The sequence below is a fragment of the Hydractinia symbiolongicarpus genome, chromosome 1 (assembly GCF_029227915.1).
Source record: "Hydractinia symbiolongicarpus strain clone_291-10 chromosome 1, HSymV2.1, whole genome shotgun sequence".
Classification (NCBI taxonomy): Eukaryota; Metazoa; Cnidaria; class Hydrozoa; order Anthoathecata; family Hydractiniidae; genus Hydractinia; species Hydractinia symbiolongicarpus.
Window position 1 is genome coordinate 6,422,464 of NC_079875.1, and position 21,755 is coordinate 6,444,218.

General features: G+C 32.9%; 1 protein-coding gene across 1 annotated transcript; it reads left to right on the top strand.

Annotated features, from left to right (window-relative positions):
* The first annotated feature begins 7,343 nt into the window (after nt 1–7,343).
* LOC130634680 (proton-coupled zinc antiporter SLC30A5-like) lies at nt 7,344–21,628 on the top strand. Its single transcript, XM_057444640.1, has 17 exons — nt 7,344–7,485; nt 7,743–7,865; nt 8,332–8,398; nt 9,845–9,930; nt 10,659–10,749; nt 14,046–14,127; nt 14,333–14,412; nt 14,847–14,931; nt 15,099–15,181; nt 15,600–15,855; nt 16,399–16,604; nt 17,225–17,382; nt 17,963–18,092; nt 18,790–19,018; nt 19,347–19,573; nt 19,798–19,926; nt 20,967–21,628. The coding sequence occupies exons 1-17, from the start codon at nt 7,412–7,414 to the stop codon at nt 21,147–21,149; spliced, it is 2,289 nt and encodes a 762-aa protein (XP_057300623.1). The 5' UTR covers nt 7,344–7,411; the 3' UTR covers nt 21,150–21,628.
* Nucleotides 21,629–21,755: the final 127 nt, after the last annotated feature.

The following is a 21,755-nucleotide window of genomic DNA, read 5'->3' on the forward strand; positions in this document are numbered from 1 at the left end:
TAAATGTTAAATATATATATAATACATCATGATAGCTTGGATTTTTTATGGTGTCCAATGATCGACCTGTCCAATCTTACAGTACTGGCAAATTTGTTTTTCCTTTATAGCCCTATATATCAATCAGATAAGCACTTTTTTGCTTTGACTGGTGGTAAGCTTCTGTCGAAAAAGTACATTACAATTATTGTTCACACATGATTAGTGTTGTATTTCCTGCCGATTTACCAATTAAAAAGATATGGATGGTTACCTGGTTTGGATTCTTATTGTTGGTGCTCGGTTGTTTGGATACTGATCCAGATATGGCTATAGATACATCATTCCCCTTATTGTCTATCACCTTACAAACCACATTAAAAAAAATTACAAAGTCATACCTTGTTTTATTTTTGACAGTTTTACAAATTTCCTCATTATGAATATGAAATATGACGTTTTAAGATGACCCTAACCTGGTCACCCGCCCAATCTTGCGACACCCTGTCCAATCGTAAGACTGGCCATTCTTGTATCCAAAGATTAGGCAGAACAATCCCACAAGCACAGATTTCCTCGTTGGTGAGCTACCCCCAGCGTTGTTGGTCTGTCTATTATGTACACAAAGTACACAAGTTCCGGTATCAGTAAAATGGTAATATGATAGATTCTAGACTTAAGTATTATGTCTTAGCCATCCCGTGTTGCCAGCAAATAGAGAACGTTGGAAAGAAAGTTCCGTATATGCGCGCACATATTTACAGGTAATTAAGGCCAAAGGAAGTTGTGCCTCAGTTTACCATCGGCCGTCCGCATGTATATTTACCACCGCATGAAAAATTTCATTATTTAAAAAAATTCTATTATTGTCTTCACTTTCCCTCAAGAGAATGAAAATATGAAATAATGACTCAAAGAATATCTTAATAAACCCTTCTGACATGCTTCGCACATCACCACACCATCATCACTGAGGATTTCCAACAACAAGTCGAATCACTGCGCATGTGGTCATACTTTAAAATAAAAAAATAATTAAATATTCAATATACATAAATGATGTACATATTCATCACAGTTCCACAAAGAAAGAAATGAAATATACTCAATGCATCCTATTTCGAAAAAGCTATTGCGTAATTTCAATTGATGTTGCAATCGATCAAAAGTGTTCTTTTTTTGAATGTTTTCAAATGTAATGTAATGTGTTAATTTAAATTTCGAAGGGCCTTTGTTCCAATGCGTGCCATACAAAGTCGTGCAATCAAGCATTGCCTCATTTGGATATATATGTCCCAGTCTCCAGAGGTTGTTTCTCGGCGCTGTATTTCCGGTTCGAGCTCCGAGGGTTTTGGGTTCGAGCTAGCTGGGTGGAGGGGCAAAATAATAAATAATGAATAATGAAAATTTCCTGCATGGTACACCTCAGATACAGATGACAGTAAACTGAGGTACAAATTCCTTCGGCCTAATTAAGGACCACATAAAGAAAAGAAAATATTTCCTTTAATTTATACATTTAAGAAATAAATAATCTAAAAGGAGCTTGAATTGATTTTTCTTAACTATATATCATTTTCTCTTCTTAAGATCAGGTTTAAAATTATTTCAAAAAGTAGGTTTCTTATTTAACTTGATTTCTTCCATTCATGTTATCTGTTCTTTACATTTCTTGTCTGTGTGCATGCATTACCCAATCTTAACAACCGTTGACCATGAGAGGCACGTTTCTTAATTTAAATGTGGAAAAGTGGGGAGGGGGCATTTCCATGTGCAGCTGTAACTTTAACTACCTATATTACGTTGAAAAAGGTATTTTAGCTAGCTAGTTAATGTGTTGCATTGAAATATTGTCCCACCTGATCTTACAGTACTGGCAAATTTGTTTTTCCTTTATAGCCCTATATATCAATCAGATAAGCACTTTTTTGCTTTGACTGGTGGTAAGCTTCTGTCGAAAAAGTACATTACAATTATTGTTCACACATGATTAGTGTTGTATTTCCTGCCGATTTACCAATTAAAAAGATATGGATGGTTACCTGGTTTGGATTCTTATTGTTGGTGCTCGGTTGTTTGGATACTGATCCAGATATGGCTATAGATACATCATTCCCCTTATTGTCTATCACCTTACAAACCACATTAAAAAAAATTACAAAGTCATACCTTGTTTTATTTTTGACAGTTTTACAAATTTCCTCATTATGAATATGAAATATGACGTTTTAAGATGACCCTAACCTGGTCACCCGCCCAATCTTGCGACACCCTGTCCAATCGTAAGACTGGCCATTCTTGTATCCAAAGATTAGGCAGAACAATCCCACAAGCACAGATTTCCTCGTTGGTGAGCTACCCCCAGCGTTGTTGGTCTGTCTATTATGTACACAAAGTACACAAGTTCCGGTATCAGTAAAATGGTAATATGATAGATTCTAGACTTAAGTATTATGTCTTAGCCATCCCGTGTTGCCAGCAAATAGAGAACGTTGGAAAGAAAGTTCCGTATATGCGCGCACATATTTACAGGTAATTAAGGCCAAAGGAAGTTGTGCCTCAGTTTACCATCGGCCGTCCGCATGTATATTTACCACCGCATGAAAAATTTCATTATTTAAAAAAATTCTATTATTGTCTTCACTTTCCCTCAAGAGAATGAAAATATGAAATAATGACTCAAAGAATATCTTAATAAACCCTTCTGACATGCTTCGCACATCACCACACCATCATCACTGAGGATTTCCAACAACAAGTCGAATCACTGCGCATGTGGTCATACTTTAAAATAAAAAAATAATTAAATATTCAATATACATAAATGATGTACATATTCATCACAGTTCCACAAAGAAAGAAATGAAATATACTCAATGCATCCTATTTCGAAAAAGCTATTGCGTAATTTCAATTGATGTTGCAATCGATCAAAAGTGTTCTTTTTTTGAATGTTTTCAAATGTAATGTAATGTGTTAATTTAAATTTCGAAGGGCCTTTGTTCCAATGCGTGCCATACAAAGTCGTGCAATCAAGCATTGCCTCATTTGGATATATATGTCCCAGTCTCCAGAGGTTGTTTCTCGGCGCTGTATTTCCGGTTCGAGCTCCGAGGGTTTTGGGTTCGAGCTAGCTGGGTGGAGGGGCAAAATAATAAATAATGAATAATGAAAATTTCCTGCATGGTACACCTCAGATACAGATGACAGTAAACTGAGGTACAAATTCCTTCGGCCTAATTAAGGACCACATAAAGAAAAGAAAATATTTCCTTTAATTTATACATTTAAGAAATAAATAATCTAAAAGGAGCTTGAATTGATTTTTCTTAACTATATATCATTTTCTCTTCTTAAGATCAGGTTTAAAATTATTTCAAAAAGTAGGTTTCTTATTTAACTTGATTTCTTCCATTCATGTTATCTGTTCTTTACATTTCTTGTCTGTGTGCATGCATTACCCAATCTTAACAACCGTTGACCATGAGAGGCACGTTTCTTAATTTAAATGTGGAAAAGTGGGGAGGGGGCATTTCCATGTGCAGCTGTAACTTTAACTACCTATATTACGTTGAAAAAGGTATTTTAGCTAGCTAGTTAATGTGTTGCATTGAAATATTGTCCCACCTGAAACACACGTTATTTCGTAGAAAGACACTATTTTTACAAATTGTTTACATTTTCACAACATGTCAAGGTGTTCGACTGATCCCAATTGGAATGCCGTGGGCAGATTTGGAGGAGACCTTGCGAGTTAGTACATTTTTTATTTAAATTTAGTAAGTGTGACACCGTGTAAACAATTGATTAGAGTTTTCTTTAAAATACAGGACTTGTTAAATTACCTTAAAACACAACTAATTCTAAATACTAACGATTGTTTGCTTTATATAATTTTTCTGCTAAAATTATAAAAAGATTTCCATAATTATAAATTCTAAAAGTTGTGTGTTTTTTTAATCTTTTTCCCTTTACGACATTGTAGCATACGTCTGTGTTTTATGCATAATACTACGGCTCATCATAAACAAAATGCCAGACAAGGTACGGCTGAATTTAAATGTTTAGTTCGGCGCGGAAGGAAAGGAGCAGCACAATTTATCTAGTTAGCCTCACAATTGCGACGTATAGCTATACCCGAAGAATTATTTGAAAGAGGGACCACAAAGGCGACTTAACAGTGTTTTGAACTGCCATATGAGTTATAGAAATTTCTGCCTAAATGTACAGCAACTACCCTTTTTGTTCTTTCGAAATCGAGCTGTCAGGTGGTTGAATTAGTACATCTTCTCCATTAACAAATTTATTTGGTTCTCTAATTCATCATCATCAACATTCTCCGCTTAACGTCCGTTTCCATGCTAGCATGGGTTGGACCCATATTAATGACCCTCTTCCAATCTGATATATACTGTGTTAGATCTAAACTCAACTTCCTCTGTATCAAGTCTGTCCTTATAACTCTAATGGTACAGAAAAAGTGCTCACATTATTAATAATTAACTATTTTCAACTGGCACAGCAAAATATGAAAGAAAAACATAAGGTTAGGGCATCATTAGCTTGTGTATCGCAGAAGTCGTTGGTGGCATGCTTCAAAAATGCTTCTCACTGGCACGGCTCTTAACGTGAAGCAAAACTGTACAGGAGACTCAATTGTTAGAGTCTTCCCAGAACATCTCTTCTCATAAAACCGAGGGCAGGGCTGACTTATTGCCTGCTGTGTTGTGTGGGAGACAGAACTTGTGGACTTCATTTTAATACGATATCACACACCTCAAATTATGAAAACTGAATAATCACTCTCCTCATTTAAGGTAAGACGCATGAAATTCATCACGCACCTACAACAATCAAGGCGAGTGAAGTATCACTTGGCTGCTAAAATTCATATAACCAGGACTGTAAAGGCGCGTAATCACATACATTTTTTTATTAATTTCAAAGTTCAGACAGGGTTATGCCTACTAGAAATGGAAGTAATTGTACTTTAATATTTTAAATTTATTGTTGTTGTTTAGCCGCCATATTTAATGATCTTGTTGATCTCTTATTCCTGTCTAATAAGCGGGCCATCGCAAAATGTTTGTGTGAAACTGTAGGTAAACAAACGGCCTTAACTTTAAATGAGCACTGAGATGGAGTTCGATAATATCACCATTATGGTAGGCTCCGTTCGCGCCATATTTTTGGCTTTTTTTTTCTTTGTAAAACATGACATCAAAAATTGGAAAGAAATTCTATCCCAGGAGTTTCTATTGAAAAGACACAGAAGAAAAAAATAATTTTCTCTGTATTCTATTCACCATTGTTTTTGGAGACCACAGACAAAATGAAACAGAAAGAAGAAATCGCAATATTGCCTTGTGTGGTTAATAATTATGATAATTAATGTTTATCAGGCTCTGCCTTTTTTTATTAGAATGACCGGATTATTGCATATTATAAGCAAAAAAACCCAATGGGGGAGAATGCACATTGCGATAGTTGAAGATAGTTAAGCTATATGGAGATAATTAAATTTAGAGCATAAAAGGGGAAATTCTAAAAATTTAGGTATTCTAATTGTCTAGATCTTATAATGTCTCCGTAAGGAAACAACTAACTGTTTAAACAATGGAAAATAATCAAAAAGTAGGACAGCTAGCGAGGCAAAGCTATCTTCAGAAACAACACCAAAAAGAGGTTGTTGTTGCAAAGAAATCTAATTTCAGTAAGTTAAAACGTTTAAATAATAAAGAATAACACAGAAACTTTGATTGATTTATCTGATTTATCATGTTCGGGACTTTGTTGATACATTTATAAAAGCAAAAATTTTGTATATTGATGACTTAAAATCTGTCATCAATTCAAACTACCACCATCTATATGCGGATGATACAATAATTATTTCGTCTCATAAAAACTTGGATACCCTTGTCTCCCAGGTCGAGTTAGAACTTTCGCAAGTCGACCTCTGGCTGAATAATAACAAAATGACTATTAATACGGACAAAACTGAAACAATCTTTTTCGGCAACCACAGCCAGTTAAAAAAAGTTGAGAACAAAACTATCAACTATATGGGTATTCCTTTGAAGAGGAGCGAAAAAGTTAAATATCTTGGGGTAACATTTGATCAAAAAATGCAATGGGAAAAGCACATTAATGACATAAATAGAAAAATACTAATTAAATATTCTAAAATTAGAACCATTGCATCCTGTTTAACACCTCACACAAAAAACCTTTTAATTAATGCACTTGTCATGCCATATTTCAACTACTGCTCCTCGGCATGGGCTTGTGCCACCCAAGGTAGATTGGGAAAACTAGAAAAACGATTAAAATGTGTCCGTACCTTTCTTGGGAAAGAGAGGGAATATTCAATGAATAATTTACTCATCAAAAACGATGCCATATTAGTTTTCAAAGCCATGAATCACATTGCTCCTGATTACATGCGCTCAAAATTCCTTTTGACAAAAAACTGTCATAATCATCAAACAAGAGGAGCTTCAAAAAACAGGTTCACACTTCCCTTGGTCAACACGGAATTTGGCAAAAAAGCCTTCCCATTTAGAGCTGCAAAAGTGTGGAATAATCTTCCAGACCAAGTGACCTGTGATGGAAGTCTGCTTTCGTTTAAGACTTCCATCTCTAATGTATTTGGCAAATTCTAATGGAGATCACTTTTTAATTTTTTTAATTTTTGTTTTTTATTCTTTTTCTTTTCAATTTTCACAGATTATAAATGTTACTATGTTTGATTGAGCTGAGGCAGTCTAAGGTTTATCATTTTTTGTTTCTTTTTTGTTCTAGTGGCCCCCAGTGGAAACAATCCACTAACTATAGGTTTTTGTGATTTTCTGGGCTAGCCACTTTAAATATTTATTATTATTATTATTATTATTATTACAATGGAAACACAGCTACAGATGCTCTCACTCATTCATTATTTTTTTTTGTAATGGCGTGAATCCAGCAACCATGTGATTGATTTTGCCGTGCGTTTTTTTATTGCATGATTCGCGCAATGGAATGTAATAGCGGTTCTGTAGGCTAAGAGAGATTGGGGTGAGTTTGCTATTTCCATAAAACATTTGAACATGTTCTGGTTGTCAGTTTTCAATAAAATTTCCAGGATAATGTTTTCTCATGTATATCTTTCAATTTTTACTATAAAATAGGTAGGTTAAAATTTGCCTCTTTGTTTCATGCTTTAAGACAAAATAGTATTTCCCAAGAGCTATACTGGACCAATTTTTATTTGTTGTAATGTTTTTTTTAAAAAAAATGCAAGCACTGTAAAAATTATTTTGGTTTTACGTCTACTTTTGGTAACCTTAAAATAAGACAAATGAAACCCAGGAAGCTTATATGCTTGTGGTTTTACATTATTTACCATGCCAGATATTTACCGTTCAACATTAGAAATTTAGTTTAAAAAATGGAATATGGAAACCATGGTTTGTACCGCAGTCAATCCCAAAATCTTGGACCTATTAAAGATAAGAATAAAAGGTATGTACATTGTAGTGGATTCTATATTAATATTTAATCTTAACCTCAATGTGTTTCAATCATTTACCTCTTGTTTTGAATTCTATATCTATGTATTTCTACAACTTTGAAAATTTGATGCTTTTATTTTTTATTTGAAATGTTAAATGATGGCATAAGACAGAACAAGATGTATGAGTGATTTCTAAATAAATTTTACCATTTACCAAAAAAACTTCCCCTGACTTGTTTTAATTATTATTGTGTAATTTTTTTAGACCAAAACGATATATGACCCTGCTAATACTATTTAAATGCTTACACTCTCTTGCTACTTTTTTGTGTTATGAAGTTCTTCAATCTGCAAGTTTTGTCCAGTTTATTTTCTTGATCAAACTTTGGTATGTATAAAGTCCTTATGTTTGGAAGTTTTTCATTTTATAGCTATAGCTGTAAGCAAAAATGTAAAATACAGTTGCAAAAAAAGTTTCTTAGTTTATTTCTTCTGTTTACAAAGGTTTTTTAAAAAGTACTGTGTTCGCCTTAACATAATTCATAACATAGGAAATTTCTCAAAGTCAACAAGTAATACATTTTGTTTTTTATTTGGCGATATCAAAAGTTGTTGCCGTGGCTTGATCTTTAATATTTTCTTTCAGTCAGAATGTATAAAATATAAATATAGGATTTTTTTTGTTTTTTTTATAAAAAATATGTTTTTTGAGTTTTAGAATTTTGTTATTGCTAACAATTTGTGAAATTGTGTAAGAGCTAGAGGATATTCTATAAATTCAAAGAAAGGCAGCAATAAATTATAATGAAATGTAGTCACACCCAATAATAATTAAGTTTATTTTTTGTTTTTAGTGCAGCAGTACTTTTCATGGTCATACACAAACCAATATCCCATGGAAAAAAATTGTCAAGGAAAGATGTGAGTATACATAACTCGATGGCAACAATCTAATTTTGACAGAAGTGGATTATATAAAAAGAAATACCAATAAAAGCTGATTGGAGGCTCCAAGATTTTAGGTTTTTATAACAAAGTTTGTTAAGCTTCGTTGGCAGGTGTTTTAAGTATACATATATGTTTCATGAGTTCAGAAATTACAGCATAAACTCACTTTCAACAATAAACAATAAACTTGCAGCTTTAACTGTCATACTTTTCTTAAATTTATCCAACACACTAATAATGTTGAGTACAAAAAAACTTGAAAATTAATTAGCATAACTTTCTGAATAACTGTCGTTATATGAACATTATATCTTTCGATAATTATTGAGATTTTACTAATTTCTTTTTATATGTAAACAACCTAACCATGAATAAGTTTCATAACCAAAGCTATATAACATTTACAAGAGCCATATATAGCTTATGTTTAAATAAATGTCTGCCATTTTGGGTTCTTTTTCAATAAATATCTTTTAAACCATGTTCGGTCCACTGCAAACACAACACAAATTTTTCATATTTCTGCCTTGATTATTTACCTCTCAGTGGCTACATCTGCTTCAATCTTACGTTTTATCTTCCATATTTTGCGTTCAGCCACTCATCACAAGTAAGAAATGGTGAGCTGCGGAGTTTGCTGCATAAACCAAACACTTGTACTTTGCTTGAATGCAGAATGACTAGAAATGTCAAACTGAAATGTCAAAAAATTTCATTCTGTGAGTTTAAAGTTCAAAGACACAATTTCCCAACTGATTCAAAAAGAAGAGATAGAAGAGAATGTCAAAAAAATAACAGATACCAAAATCTCCTGGAGACAAATTACTCTAGTTTGTAGAAGAAATTGTTAAAAATCGGCCACACCCAAACCTTTGGTTTTTGCTATTGTTACTATAATTAGGAGTGGTATTATTGCTTGGAAAGAAATAAAAAATTAGAAGTCATCATGTTTCATAATATATAAGGAGTTGTGAATTATTACTAGCACACTGCATTTTTCAAAGTAAATTTCGCCGTATTTTTAAAATATAGTAGTCTTTTGTTATAACTTAAAAGACTACATTGAGTACAAGGCGTTGTGTAAAGTGAGAATGCTATAAATATGTTGCTGTAAATGTGTGAAAGCATAAATCACTGACAAAACTAGTGAGTTTACCGACTTGTTTTGTGAAGTTCAAAAACTACGTCAGCAAAGTGTTCTAATACTTGCAGACACTTGCTGACACCTGCTGAATTACAGTACTTGTAATCTAACAAAAGTAAAAAAAGAAGAGGGGCCAAAAAAATTATCCGAACATCATTTTCAATTATATATTAAAAAAAAAAATTGTTGATTTTTAATTTTTTTTTTTTAATGGATGTGTTTATTTTCTCAAAACTTTGTGCTCATGTGAACTTACTAAAACTTGTTATGTTTAGTGGAAGCATATAGTTACATATAGTTGCTGTTCACTTGTATTGACGTTTTTGTGGATGGAAGCGCTTATTATTTGTGGACCAGTGAGGTATGTTTTTATTGTTTATTGTTCTCGTACCTTTAAAAGATTCATCAAGACAGGTAGTATGCTCAATGTATAAATACTAATGTCTTGCTGTAGCTGGTCCAGTGGCGTATCCACAAGGTTTATATGACAGACATGTATTAGAGTCAGTAGAGTCGGCTTTTTTTAATCTTTTAACCCACTTTTGAATAATTTGGGCACTTAGTTTTGGCATCCAAACCGGTATGCTGGCGTCCAAAACCCTCTGGATACGCCACTGTGGTCGATGCGTGTTTTATGTGGTTGGCCTTTTGATTGATGACTATGAGATGATTTCCAAAGTAGAAGCTTGTGAATGAGTTACTTAAACTTAATGTCTTTGTTGGATTTATGAATTAAGCTTGGGGAGATGATTGTGACATAATGTGGAATGTTTAATTTACACACACACACATTTTCTGTATTGTCATTGTCCACAATATTCTTGACTAGACAATGCACACCTACAAAAATAGGCGCATTTGATGGGGCCTGCGCATGCGATTGCATGTATCTCACAAAATGGTCTGTCATGACAACACTTAGTATACTTTCCAAAAAATAATTTAAGAAAAGTAACAATATATTAAGGTTTAGCTATAAGCCCATAAAAAGTTATGGAAAAAGTTAAACAGAGGGTCAAAAATAGGGTTAACACAAAACAAATGTGAAGAATGTAACCACGGTAGCAAATCAAACTTGTTTTTTTTCAGGACTTTGTTGTTATGGCAACACAGTGACACTGCTATTATTGCTATGATGAATCTGTTCTTTAATACAGAAGGAAATACTTTACCGACAGCTGTAAGTAGTAAAGTTGATCTTTTTCTTGATAATATGTTTACTATTAAACCCTATAATTAATAGGAACTGTTTGATAACTTGTTTAAATTTCTTACATAATAGGAATGTATTCTTTGTTAATTTGTGTCGGAATGACACAAGGTAGATAACACTAGGATGAGGATGGCTAGTGTAAATGTTGGTACTCTGAGAGGTAGAGCAGGTGAAGTAGTTGAAATGTTAGAACGTAGATCTGTTGATATGTGTTGTGTCCAGGAAGTTAGGTGGAGAGGAGCTTCAGTGAGATTTGTGGAAGGTAGGAGGGCAAGGTATAAGCTTTTTTGGATTGGTAATAGTGATGGATATGGAGGAGTTGGCATATTCGTTGCAGAGAAGTGGGTAGAAAAAGTAATAGATGTTATGCGTGTTAATAGTCGTATTATAGTGATAAAGTTTTTGATAGGTAATATGATTGTCACTTTTCTGTCAGTTTACGCTCCACAGTGTGGACTCAGTGAGGAAGATAAAGATAAGTTTTATTGAGTTAATAGCAGTCACATCAAAGTTTGGAGACACTGAACTTGTCATGGTGGGCGGCGACTTTAATGGTCATGTTGGGAAGTCATCTGAAGGTTATAGAGGTCGCATGGAGGCTATGGATTTGGGAGCAGAAATAAGGAAGGGGAGAGATTGCTTGAGTTTGGAATGGCAACAGACATGGTGGTTTGCAACACATCATTCAGTAAGAGACAGAGTAGGCTGATAACATATGAGTCAGGTGGTTGTAAGACACAGATAGATTACTTTTTGGTTAGAAAGTCAGACAAGAAAGTGGTGAAGGACGTGAAAGTTATATCGGGGGAAGAGTGTGTTTCCCAGCATATCTTGAAGAGTGTCAAAGAAGCCAAGGGAAAGTACAGGCCCCGTCGAAAAGTCTGGAAGCTGAAGGAAGAGATTGTAGCAAGACAATTTAGTGCAAAAGTTCAGCAGTTAGCCTACAATAGTCAATGTGATAGTGACAATGTTGAAAGTACTTGGACTACTTTGAGGAATTGTCTTCTAGAAGCTTCTGATGATACCTGTGGGTGGACGAAAGGACCAGCTAGACATAGACAGACCTGGTGGTGGAATAATGAGGTTGACCAGTGTATAAAGGAAAAGAGGAAACTTTGGAAAGATTGGAAGTCAGGTGGTAGTAAAAATATTTACTTAGAAGCTAAGCGTCGCGCTCGTACAGCAGTGTATAAGGCAAAATCAGAAGCAGAGAGAAACAGATTTGCAGATGTGTTAAGAAGGGAAGACCAGCGCAATGAGGTATTCAAGATAGCAAAGCAAATGAAAAAGACTAATCAAGATATTGTAGGTGAGAAGTGTATACGTAATGATGAAGGTGTTTTGGCTAGCACAGAGGAGGAGAAAAGGGTAGCTTGGAAGAATCATTATCAGAGGTTGCTTAACACTGAGTTTGATTGGGACGAGGATAATTTGTCTGATGATGATGTCGTAGAAGGGCCAGCTATGCAGATCAAGACAGAATGGGTAGTGGAGGCTATTAGGAAATTGAAGATTGGCAAGGCTGCAGGAGTATCAGGTATTGTTGCAGAGATGGTAAAAGCATCTGGATATATTGGAGTTGAGCTTATTACAAGTCTTGCTAACCAGATTATAAAGGATGGTGCTATTCCGAGTGAGTGGCAGTCAAGTGTAATAGTGAATTGTTTCAAGGGCAAGGGTGATGCATTAGAAAGGGGTAACTATAGAGGTTTGAAGTTGGTTGATTAAGTAATGAAAGTTATTGAAAGAGTGATTGATAAGTTACTTAGAGAAAGAATTGATATAGATAAGATGCAATTTGGTTTTGTTCCAGGGCGTGGCACTACAGATGCAATATTTTTACTCAGACAGCTTCAGGAAAAGTATTTGGGAAAGAGAAAGAAACTCTATTTTGCCTTTGTAGATTTAGAGAAAGCTTTTGATAGAGTGCCACGTAAAGTTATTTGGTGGGCTATGAGAAAATTAGGTGTGGATGAGTGGCTAGTTACTATGGTTCAGTCTATGTACAGCAATGCTAGAAGTCGTGTCAGGATTAACGATTCACTTAGTGATGAATTTAGTGTAAATGTTGGTGTACATCAGGGTTCTGTACTTAGTCCTTTGTTGTTTATTCTAGTCTTAGAAGCGCTGTCGATGGAGTTCAGAGCAGGTTGTCCATGGGAGTTATTGTATGCAGATGATTTGGTTCTCATAGCAGAGTCGATGGAAGAATTAGTTGAAAAGTTTGAGAAGTGGAAGAAAGGACTAGAAGAGAAAGGGCTGAAGGTAAACACAGCAAAGTCTAAAGTCATGATAAGTAGCATTGCAGCCAAGTGTGACCTTGTAGTTGGAAAGTGGCCTTGTGGAGTTTGCAGGAAAGGGGTTGGTAGTAACTCAATTTTTTGTCAGACTTGCAAGCATTGGGTACATAAGAAGTGCAGTAGTATTAGTGGAAGGTTAAGAGCTGGCATACAGTTTGTATGCAAGCGTTGCAAAGGTGAGATTATAGAGAATGAAGTATTTCCAGCTTTAATGATGTACAACAGTGGCTCGTTAGAGATAGTTAAGAACTTCTGTTACTTAGGTGATATGTTGGGCAGTGAAGGGGGTGTTGGAAGAAGTGTTACTTGCAGGATAGGTTCTGCTTGGAAAAAGTTTAGAGAGTTACTTCCTTTATTGACTAGCAGAGTCCTGTCAATTGAGGTAAAAGGTAGGTTGTATGAGGCCTGTGTAAGAAGTGTTATGTTGTACGGTAGTGAGACATGGGCAGTGAGGCAGGAAGATCTTGACCGTTTAGAAAGGAATGATATGAGAATGGTTAGGTGGATGTGTAATGCCAGTCTGATAGACAGAAAGAGTTCAGATGAGCTAAGAAGCAGGCTAAGTCTCCGTAGAATTAAAGATGTTATCCAGATAGGAAGATTGAATTGGCTGGGGCACTTGGAAAGAATGGAGGTGGATAATTGGGTAAGAAAGTGTAGAGACTTGATAGTTCCTGGGGCAAAGCCCAGAGGCAGACCGAGAAAGACTTGGCAGGAGGTTATAAGGACAGACTTGATAGAGAGGAAGTTGAGTTTAGATCCAACACAGTCTAGATCAGATTGGAAGAGGGTCATTAATATACCCCGTCCAACCCATGCTAGCATGGAAAACGGACGTTAAGCCGAGAATGATGATGATGATGATGATGATGATGATGATGATGATGATGATGATGATGATGATGAATGATAAGCAAAAGATTTAGATAAAAGTTGTCATATTGCTGTTATATTTCTATTTAGTCTAGAGGAGGTTTTTTCTACGCATTTGGTTTGTTTTCATTGTTTTTCTTTGATCGTGATCATCATGATGACCATGCACATCGTAAGTATTTATTAGTTTGTCTGATTACTTATCATATCAAGTGGTATGGCACTTGGTATGTATATAACACAAGTAAAAGTCAAATGTTAAAGTTGCTGTATTGATTAAATTTGTTCTTATTAAGTCGAGAATAAGTTGGACTATTTGAATTTTACTAAACTTTATATTAATGTAGCCATCTTTTATTATTATTTATTTAATTCAGATGGAGTCTCTGCTATTTCTACCCATGTTTACCATCATTTTATTGATGTTTTTAATTGGTTAGGATTGCCAGATCATAAGGTAAATACTTTTTTATTTTGTTTTTCATACGTGACTGTTACAAACATATTGTGATTTCCTTTGAATTATCAAACATTTGGTATTTGTTTGAATCTGACATTCATAGCTTGGCATGCTTCAAGCAACTACTTTTAGATTTTTACACGTGCTATTTATAGCTGAGAGACATAAATTATTTTACCTGTTTGTGGCCATATGTATGTGTTATCACATGCCCCTTGCCAAATTAGCTTATAATTGAATAATATCATTGCAAAAATATTTTGTGTAGATTTAGAAAAAAATATTTTTCTAAACATAATCAAAAAATTTTTGTGTATTTGATATAATCATAACGTATTCGGTCCTAAGTTTGACATATCAATGCCAACCCAAAATATGGCACCGAGTTGTATTTGCCGTAACCGTGTGTTGACTTGTGCTTTGTATTCTAGGGTGGAATTCTGCTTTTACTATGTCTTTCTATTGCAAAAGTATTTTTTAATACTTATGGAAATAAAATTTCGTTGGATATTGGTGGTAAGTACTGGAGTGGTTAAATGTAGTATTTTACTGATTCTTTTGCTTGTTACTAATTTTACCATCACTTTACAATGAAATTAACTTTATAATGAAAAAGAAATCGCTACAAAACAAGATTTATTACGTCTTTTAACATTTTGACTGTACACATTTTTCTCATTTAGGCCCTAAGAGATTGAAATCTTTGTCAATCTTCATGGAATCTCTTTTTCTCATTCCAATTTGGTTATTTTCATTTATTCAAATAGTAAGTTTTTTTGTTGCCATGGTTTTTTGCGTTTTGTATCAACAGGCACATAGTGTGAACCTTAAATATGACCTGGGGGTTGGGTGACAGAAGTGAAAAATTTATAGTGGGATATGGAATGAAATTTTTTTGAGTTTCATTTTAGTTTTATTAAAATATAATACAAGTTTTCATCAAATATTTATTTTCATAAAATTCTCGGGGTGCTTTCTCTTAGAAATCTACCTGCTTATTAATCGGCAATTGTTAGTTTAACGGTTTGCTCGCCATGAACAGTCTTTTTTTATTTTAAACTTGTTGTAGCATAAATGTAAAAATGGTGTAGGTAGAACTTTAGAACTTGATGGGCGGACTTTAACTGAGGGGATTATTATGAAGATAGAAGTCACATTGTTAGTTATCTTTTATTTACTTTTAGGACTCTGCTACTCAATCGGTGTTCTCGTTTATATCAGAAATTTTATTTGTTTTATTTATAATTTTTATTGGAGATTTCTATGTTGAATCTATCTCCATAACACACTTACATAAATATCTATCGTATCGTCTTGGAACAATAGTGTCGTTTTCCTCAGCAGTTGTTATTGGCATAATTTGGGAGTACTGGAAAGATATGACTGTAAAACATAAAATATCAACGGGGGTACCTTTTACAGCAATGTTTTTTATAGCAGGTAAGAAAATGTGGTAAAATCTGTATTATTCAGAGCCCTTGTTGACTCTGTTTAATCTGTCAGAAATGTTAAAAAAATTTAAATTATTTTTAAAGTGTTAGGAATTTTGTCAGAAAAATGTCAGGAATTTTAGGTTTAAATGATCAATCATAACTATTCCAAAGAGTGAATGTTGGACCTGTTGTTAAAGAATAAGCATGAAGATTTGTTATAGTCTGTTTATTAATATACATGTAATTAAATTTGCATTTTTAGGGTAATCCAAGATTCCAATAAGTGTAAAATTTCGACTAAAATAGCTGTGAAAATAAAGGGAAATGTCAATGAGTTTTAGTTAAGAAATGAGGTGTTAGTATTGAGCAAACACCAAGGTTAAATTTCCCACTTTTGAAGAAGGCAGTAATTTTTGAAAATTACACAGAAGTAAAAAGATGACTGCATATAGATTGTATCTAGATAATTGTGATGATTTCTTTTGAACTGGTGTTGGGAATACTTGCATAGCTTTAATAAGTCAATTGTCAGTATATACATTACATATAGCTACTCGATTACTTGTACAACCACCACCTGTACGGCCCAGAGGCAATCTTATTGGTTACTCAACAAGTGGAGAGCCTCTGTACAGTTATGCTACATCTGATGGTTACGTACCAAAGTCAGTCTTCGTCAAGCTCCGTCAATACCTTAGAATAATTATTGAATCTCCCGATTCAAGAAATATTTTTATGTACCTTTGTTTAAATTTGGTAAGTTTTTTTATGGTGCTTTGTAGCATTTTTTGTGTAATTTATATGTTCTTATTTTTTTTGTGCAATTTATATATTCTTATTTTTTTTGTGTAATTTATATATTCTTATTTTTTTTGTGCAATTTATATATTCTTATTTTTTTTGTGTAATTTATATATTCTTATTTTTTTTGTGCAATTTATATATTCTTATTTTTTTTGTGCAATTTATATATTCTTATTTCCTTTTTTCTTTCAATTGAGTAATGAGGGAAATTTTATGAGATTGTACAGATGTAGAATAACAGAAAATATTTCTAAAATGCTGTAAAATGTAGTTTCTATAAAACGTTTTTCCTAATACAAAGCAACACACAGACAATAATGAGGCCTATAGTTAAAAAGTGATTCAAATTATGAGTTTTTGAACATTAGTGCAACATTTTGCATAAAAATGCAATCAACGTTATTCATAACTTTGATAAGTTTTGTAAAATTACTACCTACAAATAATTTTGAATCTAATAACCATGAAACTACCCAGTGAATGCATAAAAATTGTTGCGATGATCGTATTACAAGGCATTTTATTCAGTTAATTCTTTTCTGAGTAGTTTTTACACCCTTGTTGTTATATAGATGTTTACTGGTGTTGAACTTTTGTATGGTATGTGGACCAATAGTCTTGGCTTGATATCAGATGGTTTTCACATGCTGTTTGATTGTTCAGCTCTCGTGCTGGGTTTGTGGGCTTCCATTGCGTCAAAATGGAGTGCTACTAAAACTTTTTCATTTGGGTAAGAAATGTAATTTATTATGGGTAAAAACAAATCTGACTACTTTGAAACATGGATAAAATTAACATGATAAATTTTAGATGAACAGTCACAAATCTTGTTATTTAGAGTGTTTTAAAACTGAATCTGTTACAAATAAACAATTTTTAACAAAAAGACCAAAAACTATGCGAAGTTTCTCCAAATAAGAATTAAGAAGTCATTTTTAACAGCAAGCTAGTATTAGTATGCAGTAAGTCAAATATATAAATAAAAAACACATAGTAGAAATTTAAGGGGAATGGAAGATATTGTTTTAAAGATGTTTAGGCTCCTATATTTCAAGAATATTCATCATGTTCAATTAAAATTTAAAAATTAGAGGAAAAAATAAAATTCAAAAATTTAAAGTTGTTTAAAAATTGACATTCATTTTCCTGACTTGACGTTAAGCACATTGGCAGAGGCTCTGGCATATACTATTTGTGAAACACTTTATCAGAATTACTTTTTCATCTCTTAAAATGTATAAAAAATATAAAACAGTTTTTTTCGCCATATTTTTATGTTACATATTTGCTTATTGTTTTGAATTTTATAGATATGCGCGACTTGAAGTATTGTCTGGGTTTGTGAATGGATTATTTTTAGTCGTGATTGCATTTGCAGTTTTTATGACAGCCATGCAACGAATTTATGATCCTCCCACAGTTAGTACAGAAAAACTTCTAGTAAGTATGAAATTGATTTCACACAGAAGACCGTTTTTCTAATGAACAACAAATACTTTGGACAAAAGCTTTTACAATGTGTATAGATATAAACCTTATTTCTGCAAATATTTATAGATATTTGTAGACTTGTTGTTAACTCATAGTCCCGTAAAGACTAAAGTGAAGAACATATTTCACACAACTAAAAAAGATTTATGCCTAATCATCTTTATTTAAATAAACTGCCAATCTTCGCGTGATTCCTTGATAAGTCCATTGATCATGAAAAATTTGCAGTTCATTAAAGGAGTAAAAGTACAAGACATAACATTGACTGCTTCAGCACAAAAAAATTCAGATTTGTTATCACTTGTGCTTGACACAGACATTCTGTATCATTACGTGACATTGGCGAAATTGACATGGCCATGATACACTGCAAGTTTCTTTCTATACATTACCAAACTCATTAACAGTGTTGTAACATGCAAAGCAGAGAATAGCCTGAGCTTCTGTATAGTAATGTCCATGTTTAAAACATTAATGTTATGTGGAGTGCCTTTTCTAATTGGAGAAAGTGTTTCTGAATTGCTGAAGTATTTTGCACTTTGTAAAGAACTTGGGTAGATCTATAGTAAACTTATTGATATTCAAGTCATAGTTTGTTAAGATCTTTTTTAAGACGTATTTGTTTCATATTATTTATTTTTTTAAGTTTGTTTCTGTGGCTGGTTTGGTTGTGAACTTGGTTGGTATTACTGCATTTAGCCATGCTCATTCACATGGAGGTAAAGCATGTGACCATGGTCACTCCCATGAGAAACACTCACATAGCCAATCAGATCACAGCCATAGTCACAACAACCAAAGCCATGGTCACACACACAGCCATGGACATGGTGATAGTAAACAGAAGAAAGAGAAAAACAGTGCAAACATGCAAGGTATTCAGTTCAAGATAGTTGCTAATGTTTTTTGTTCACTAAGCAAGTGACATGATGTAATTATCACTGTCTGTCTATTGTGTCTGTCCACGTTTTGTTGTTTATCTTGAAGATGTTTTTTTTTATTTTGTTTTTAAACTAATGCAAAAAATAAGGAAATTTTAGCCATATTTTTTGGAACTTGAAATTATTGCCAGTAATTATTGTGCAGGTTGGAAAAAGGTGTTCACAGGGACTTTCTAATTCACTTTGATTACATTAGTTCTAAAAAAGCTGGACAAATCATTTCCTGGTAGCCATTGAACGATATTTTTATCTTTTATTCCAGGCGTATTTCTCCACGTATTGGCAGATACTTTGGGAAGTGTTGGCGTGATCGTATCAACATTGTTAATACAATATTATGATTTGTATATTGCTGATCCTATTTGCTCATTGTTTATATCAGCTCTGATATTTTTAAGTGTTATCCCGTTATTAAAAGATAGTTCATTGGTGCTGTTGCAACGAACATCTAAAGAACTGGAAGAGCCCATCGGTGAAGCATTATTAAAAGTAAGTTTCTGTATGCACCAAAACTCTCTTTTGTTGTTATAGACACATATTTTCATTTTCCTATACTGACATTTATGGTGAACATTCAATTTTAATTTTATAAGGAAATAGAATAACACTGGGTCTCTGGGCTAAGTACTAAGTATTATTAACTTTGTATTTTTTCATTTTGAGGTATTAGATTTTGCGCATTTCAGAGTATTGAATTTAATTTCCTTATTCAGATTCGGCACTTAGATGGAGTTTTATCATACCGAGATGTTCATTTTTGGCAACACACCTCAGAAACAAACGCAGGTTCTATAATAATCCAGGTTTCTCCTACAGTTAGTGAACACAAAATACGCCAACAGGTAAGTGATGTTTTAAAATGTTTCTTCTTCGTACTGCTTTGAACCTAGTTTGTGGAAGTTCGTGCTGGTTTAATTTAGTTTGTACTGCTTTGTTTGATACAGTATTACTTGGCACTATTTGAACTGGTTTTAACTACTTTGTTCCAGCTTGTGCAAGTACCTTCAGGATTGTTACATGTTTATGAGTTAGTATTGCCTGAATGTGCAAACAGTTATGTTTATTATTTTAGTTATAAAGTAATAATTCTAATTTCCAATCAGGAAAACACTGTCTAAACTTTGCTCTAACTCTTTTTATGTTATACTAGTTTGTACTAGTTTGTACTAGTTTGTATTAGTTTGCTGAAGTGTTTACTAACTTATACTTTAATTGATACTAGTTCTAACTACTATGTACTAGTTTGTACCAGTTTGTTCTAGTTTGTTCTAGTTTGTACTAATGTGTATTTAAATTGATGCTAGTTCTAACTACTATTAGCTAGTTTGTACTAGTTTGTACTAGTTTGCTGAAGTGTTTACTAACTTGTACTTGAATTAATACTAGTTCTAACTACTATGTACTAGTTTGTTCTAGTTTGTACTAATGTGTGTTTAAATTGATGCTAGTTCTAACTACTATTAACTAGTTTTAACTAGTTTGTACTAATTTTTATTTTAATTAATACTAGTTCTAACTACTATTAACTAGTTTGTACTAGTTTGTACTAGTTTGTACTAGTTTGTACTAGTTTGTACTAATTTTTATTTGAATTAATACTAGTTCTAACTACTATTACTAGTTTGTACTAGTGTAAAGTCAATCTTTGCATAAAAAGTTACAGATAATATTTTAGAAGATACAAATACGGGAAAATTAAAGTAACAGCAGAATTTGAAATAAAATAAATAAAAATAAATACGATGTTTTTATTAAAGCAGGAAATAATTAGGGTGTTTCTTTAAAAGATAGTTCAGTTAATATTTACTCGTTCCTATTAAAATTCTTCACAGCTAAAAAAAAATGCCATAAATTAAATGAGTGATGCATTTGTTAATTTTAGGTTATGTCTATCCTAAAAGAATGTGATATCAGTTTATTAACTGTTCAAGTTGAAAAAGAAGCATTCCACGAACACATGTCAAAGTTAACCACCGGTTATTATTCCTTAGTTTCCTTTCCAGAGACTTCGTCTTTGTACTTAAGAACTACGAATGATGTTTCTGTTCGAGTAAAAGATATTTAGGATTTTATAATTTTATATTTTTTTTAAATACGTCATATCAATTTTTTAAATAAACCATTCTTTTTGTTTCTCTCATTTTGAATTAGATATGGTCATACAAAGTGGACTATCTTTTCAGTTACAAAGTAGATATTCTCTTTAATTACAAAATTAATATTTCCCTTACGTACTCTTGTTTTTACTATGTTTGGAAAAGTTTATTTTCAAAAATATTTTTAGAGGTTTGTTTCACCCTAGTGACGTGCAGTTAATGCTGTCAAAAGTAATTTGTCAGTGATTAAAACTGCCTTCCCCCCTTTGACTGTTTTCATAAATTTGAAAAAGAAATATATTTTATATGAAAGATTTAAGTAAATACTAGTTTTTAAATATTTAAAGAATTATTTATATTCATTATGTAATTATTATTTGGGAGTTTCAATTTGATTTAGCTAAATGTAGTTTAGGTTTTTAGTTGCAAAATATAAAAGTTTCAACAAGTTTATTTGTGACTTCAATTTTGTATTGTGCTTCTCAACACATTACAAGTTTGTGATACCAAACGTAACACATATAAAATATCAAGCTCACATGTAACTCCTAAATTAGTTTTTTCCAAAAGTAATT

Bases quoted from the DNA above. Each gene is read 5' to 3' on its own strand.
- LOC130634680 (XM_057444640.1), top strand. From the start codon at position 7,412: ATGGAATATGGAAACCATGGTTTGTACCGCAGTCAATCCCAAAATCTT. The intron at 14,413-14,846 runs GTAAATACTTTT...TTTGTATTCTAG, and splicing joins TAGGATTGCCAGATCATAAG to GGTGGAATTCTGCTTTTACT. The intron at 14,932-15,098 runs GTAAGTACTGGA...TTTCTCATTTAG, and splicing joins AATTTCGTTGGATATTGGTG to GCCCTAAGAGATTGAAATCT.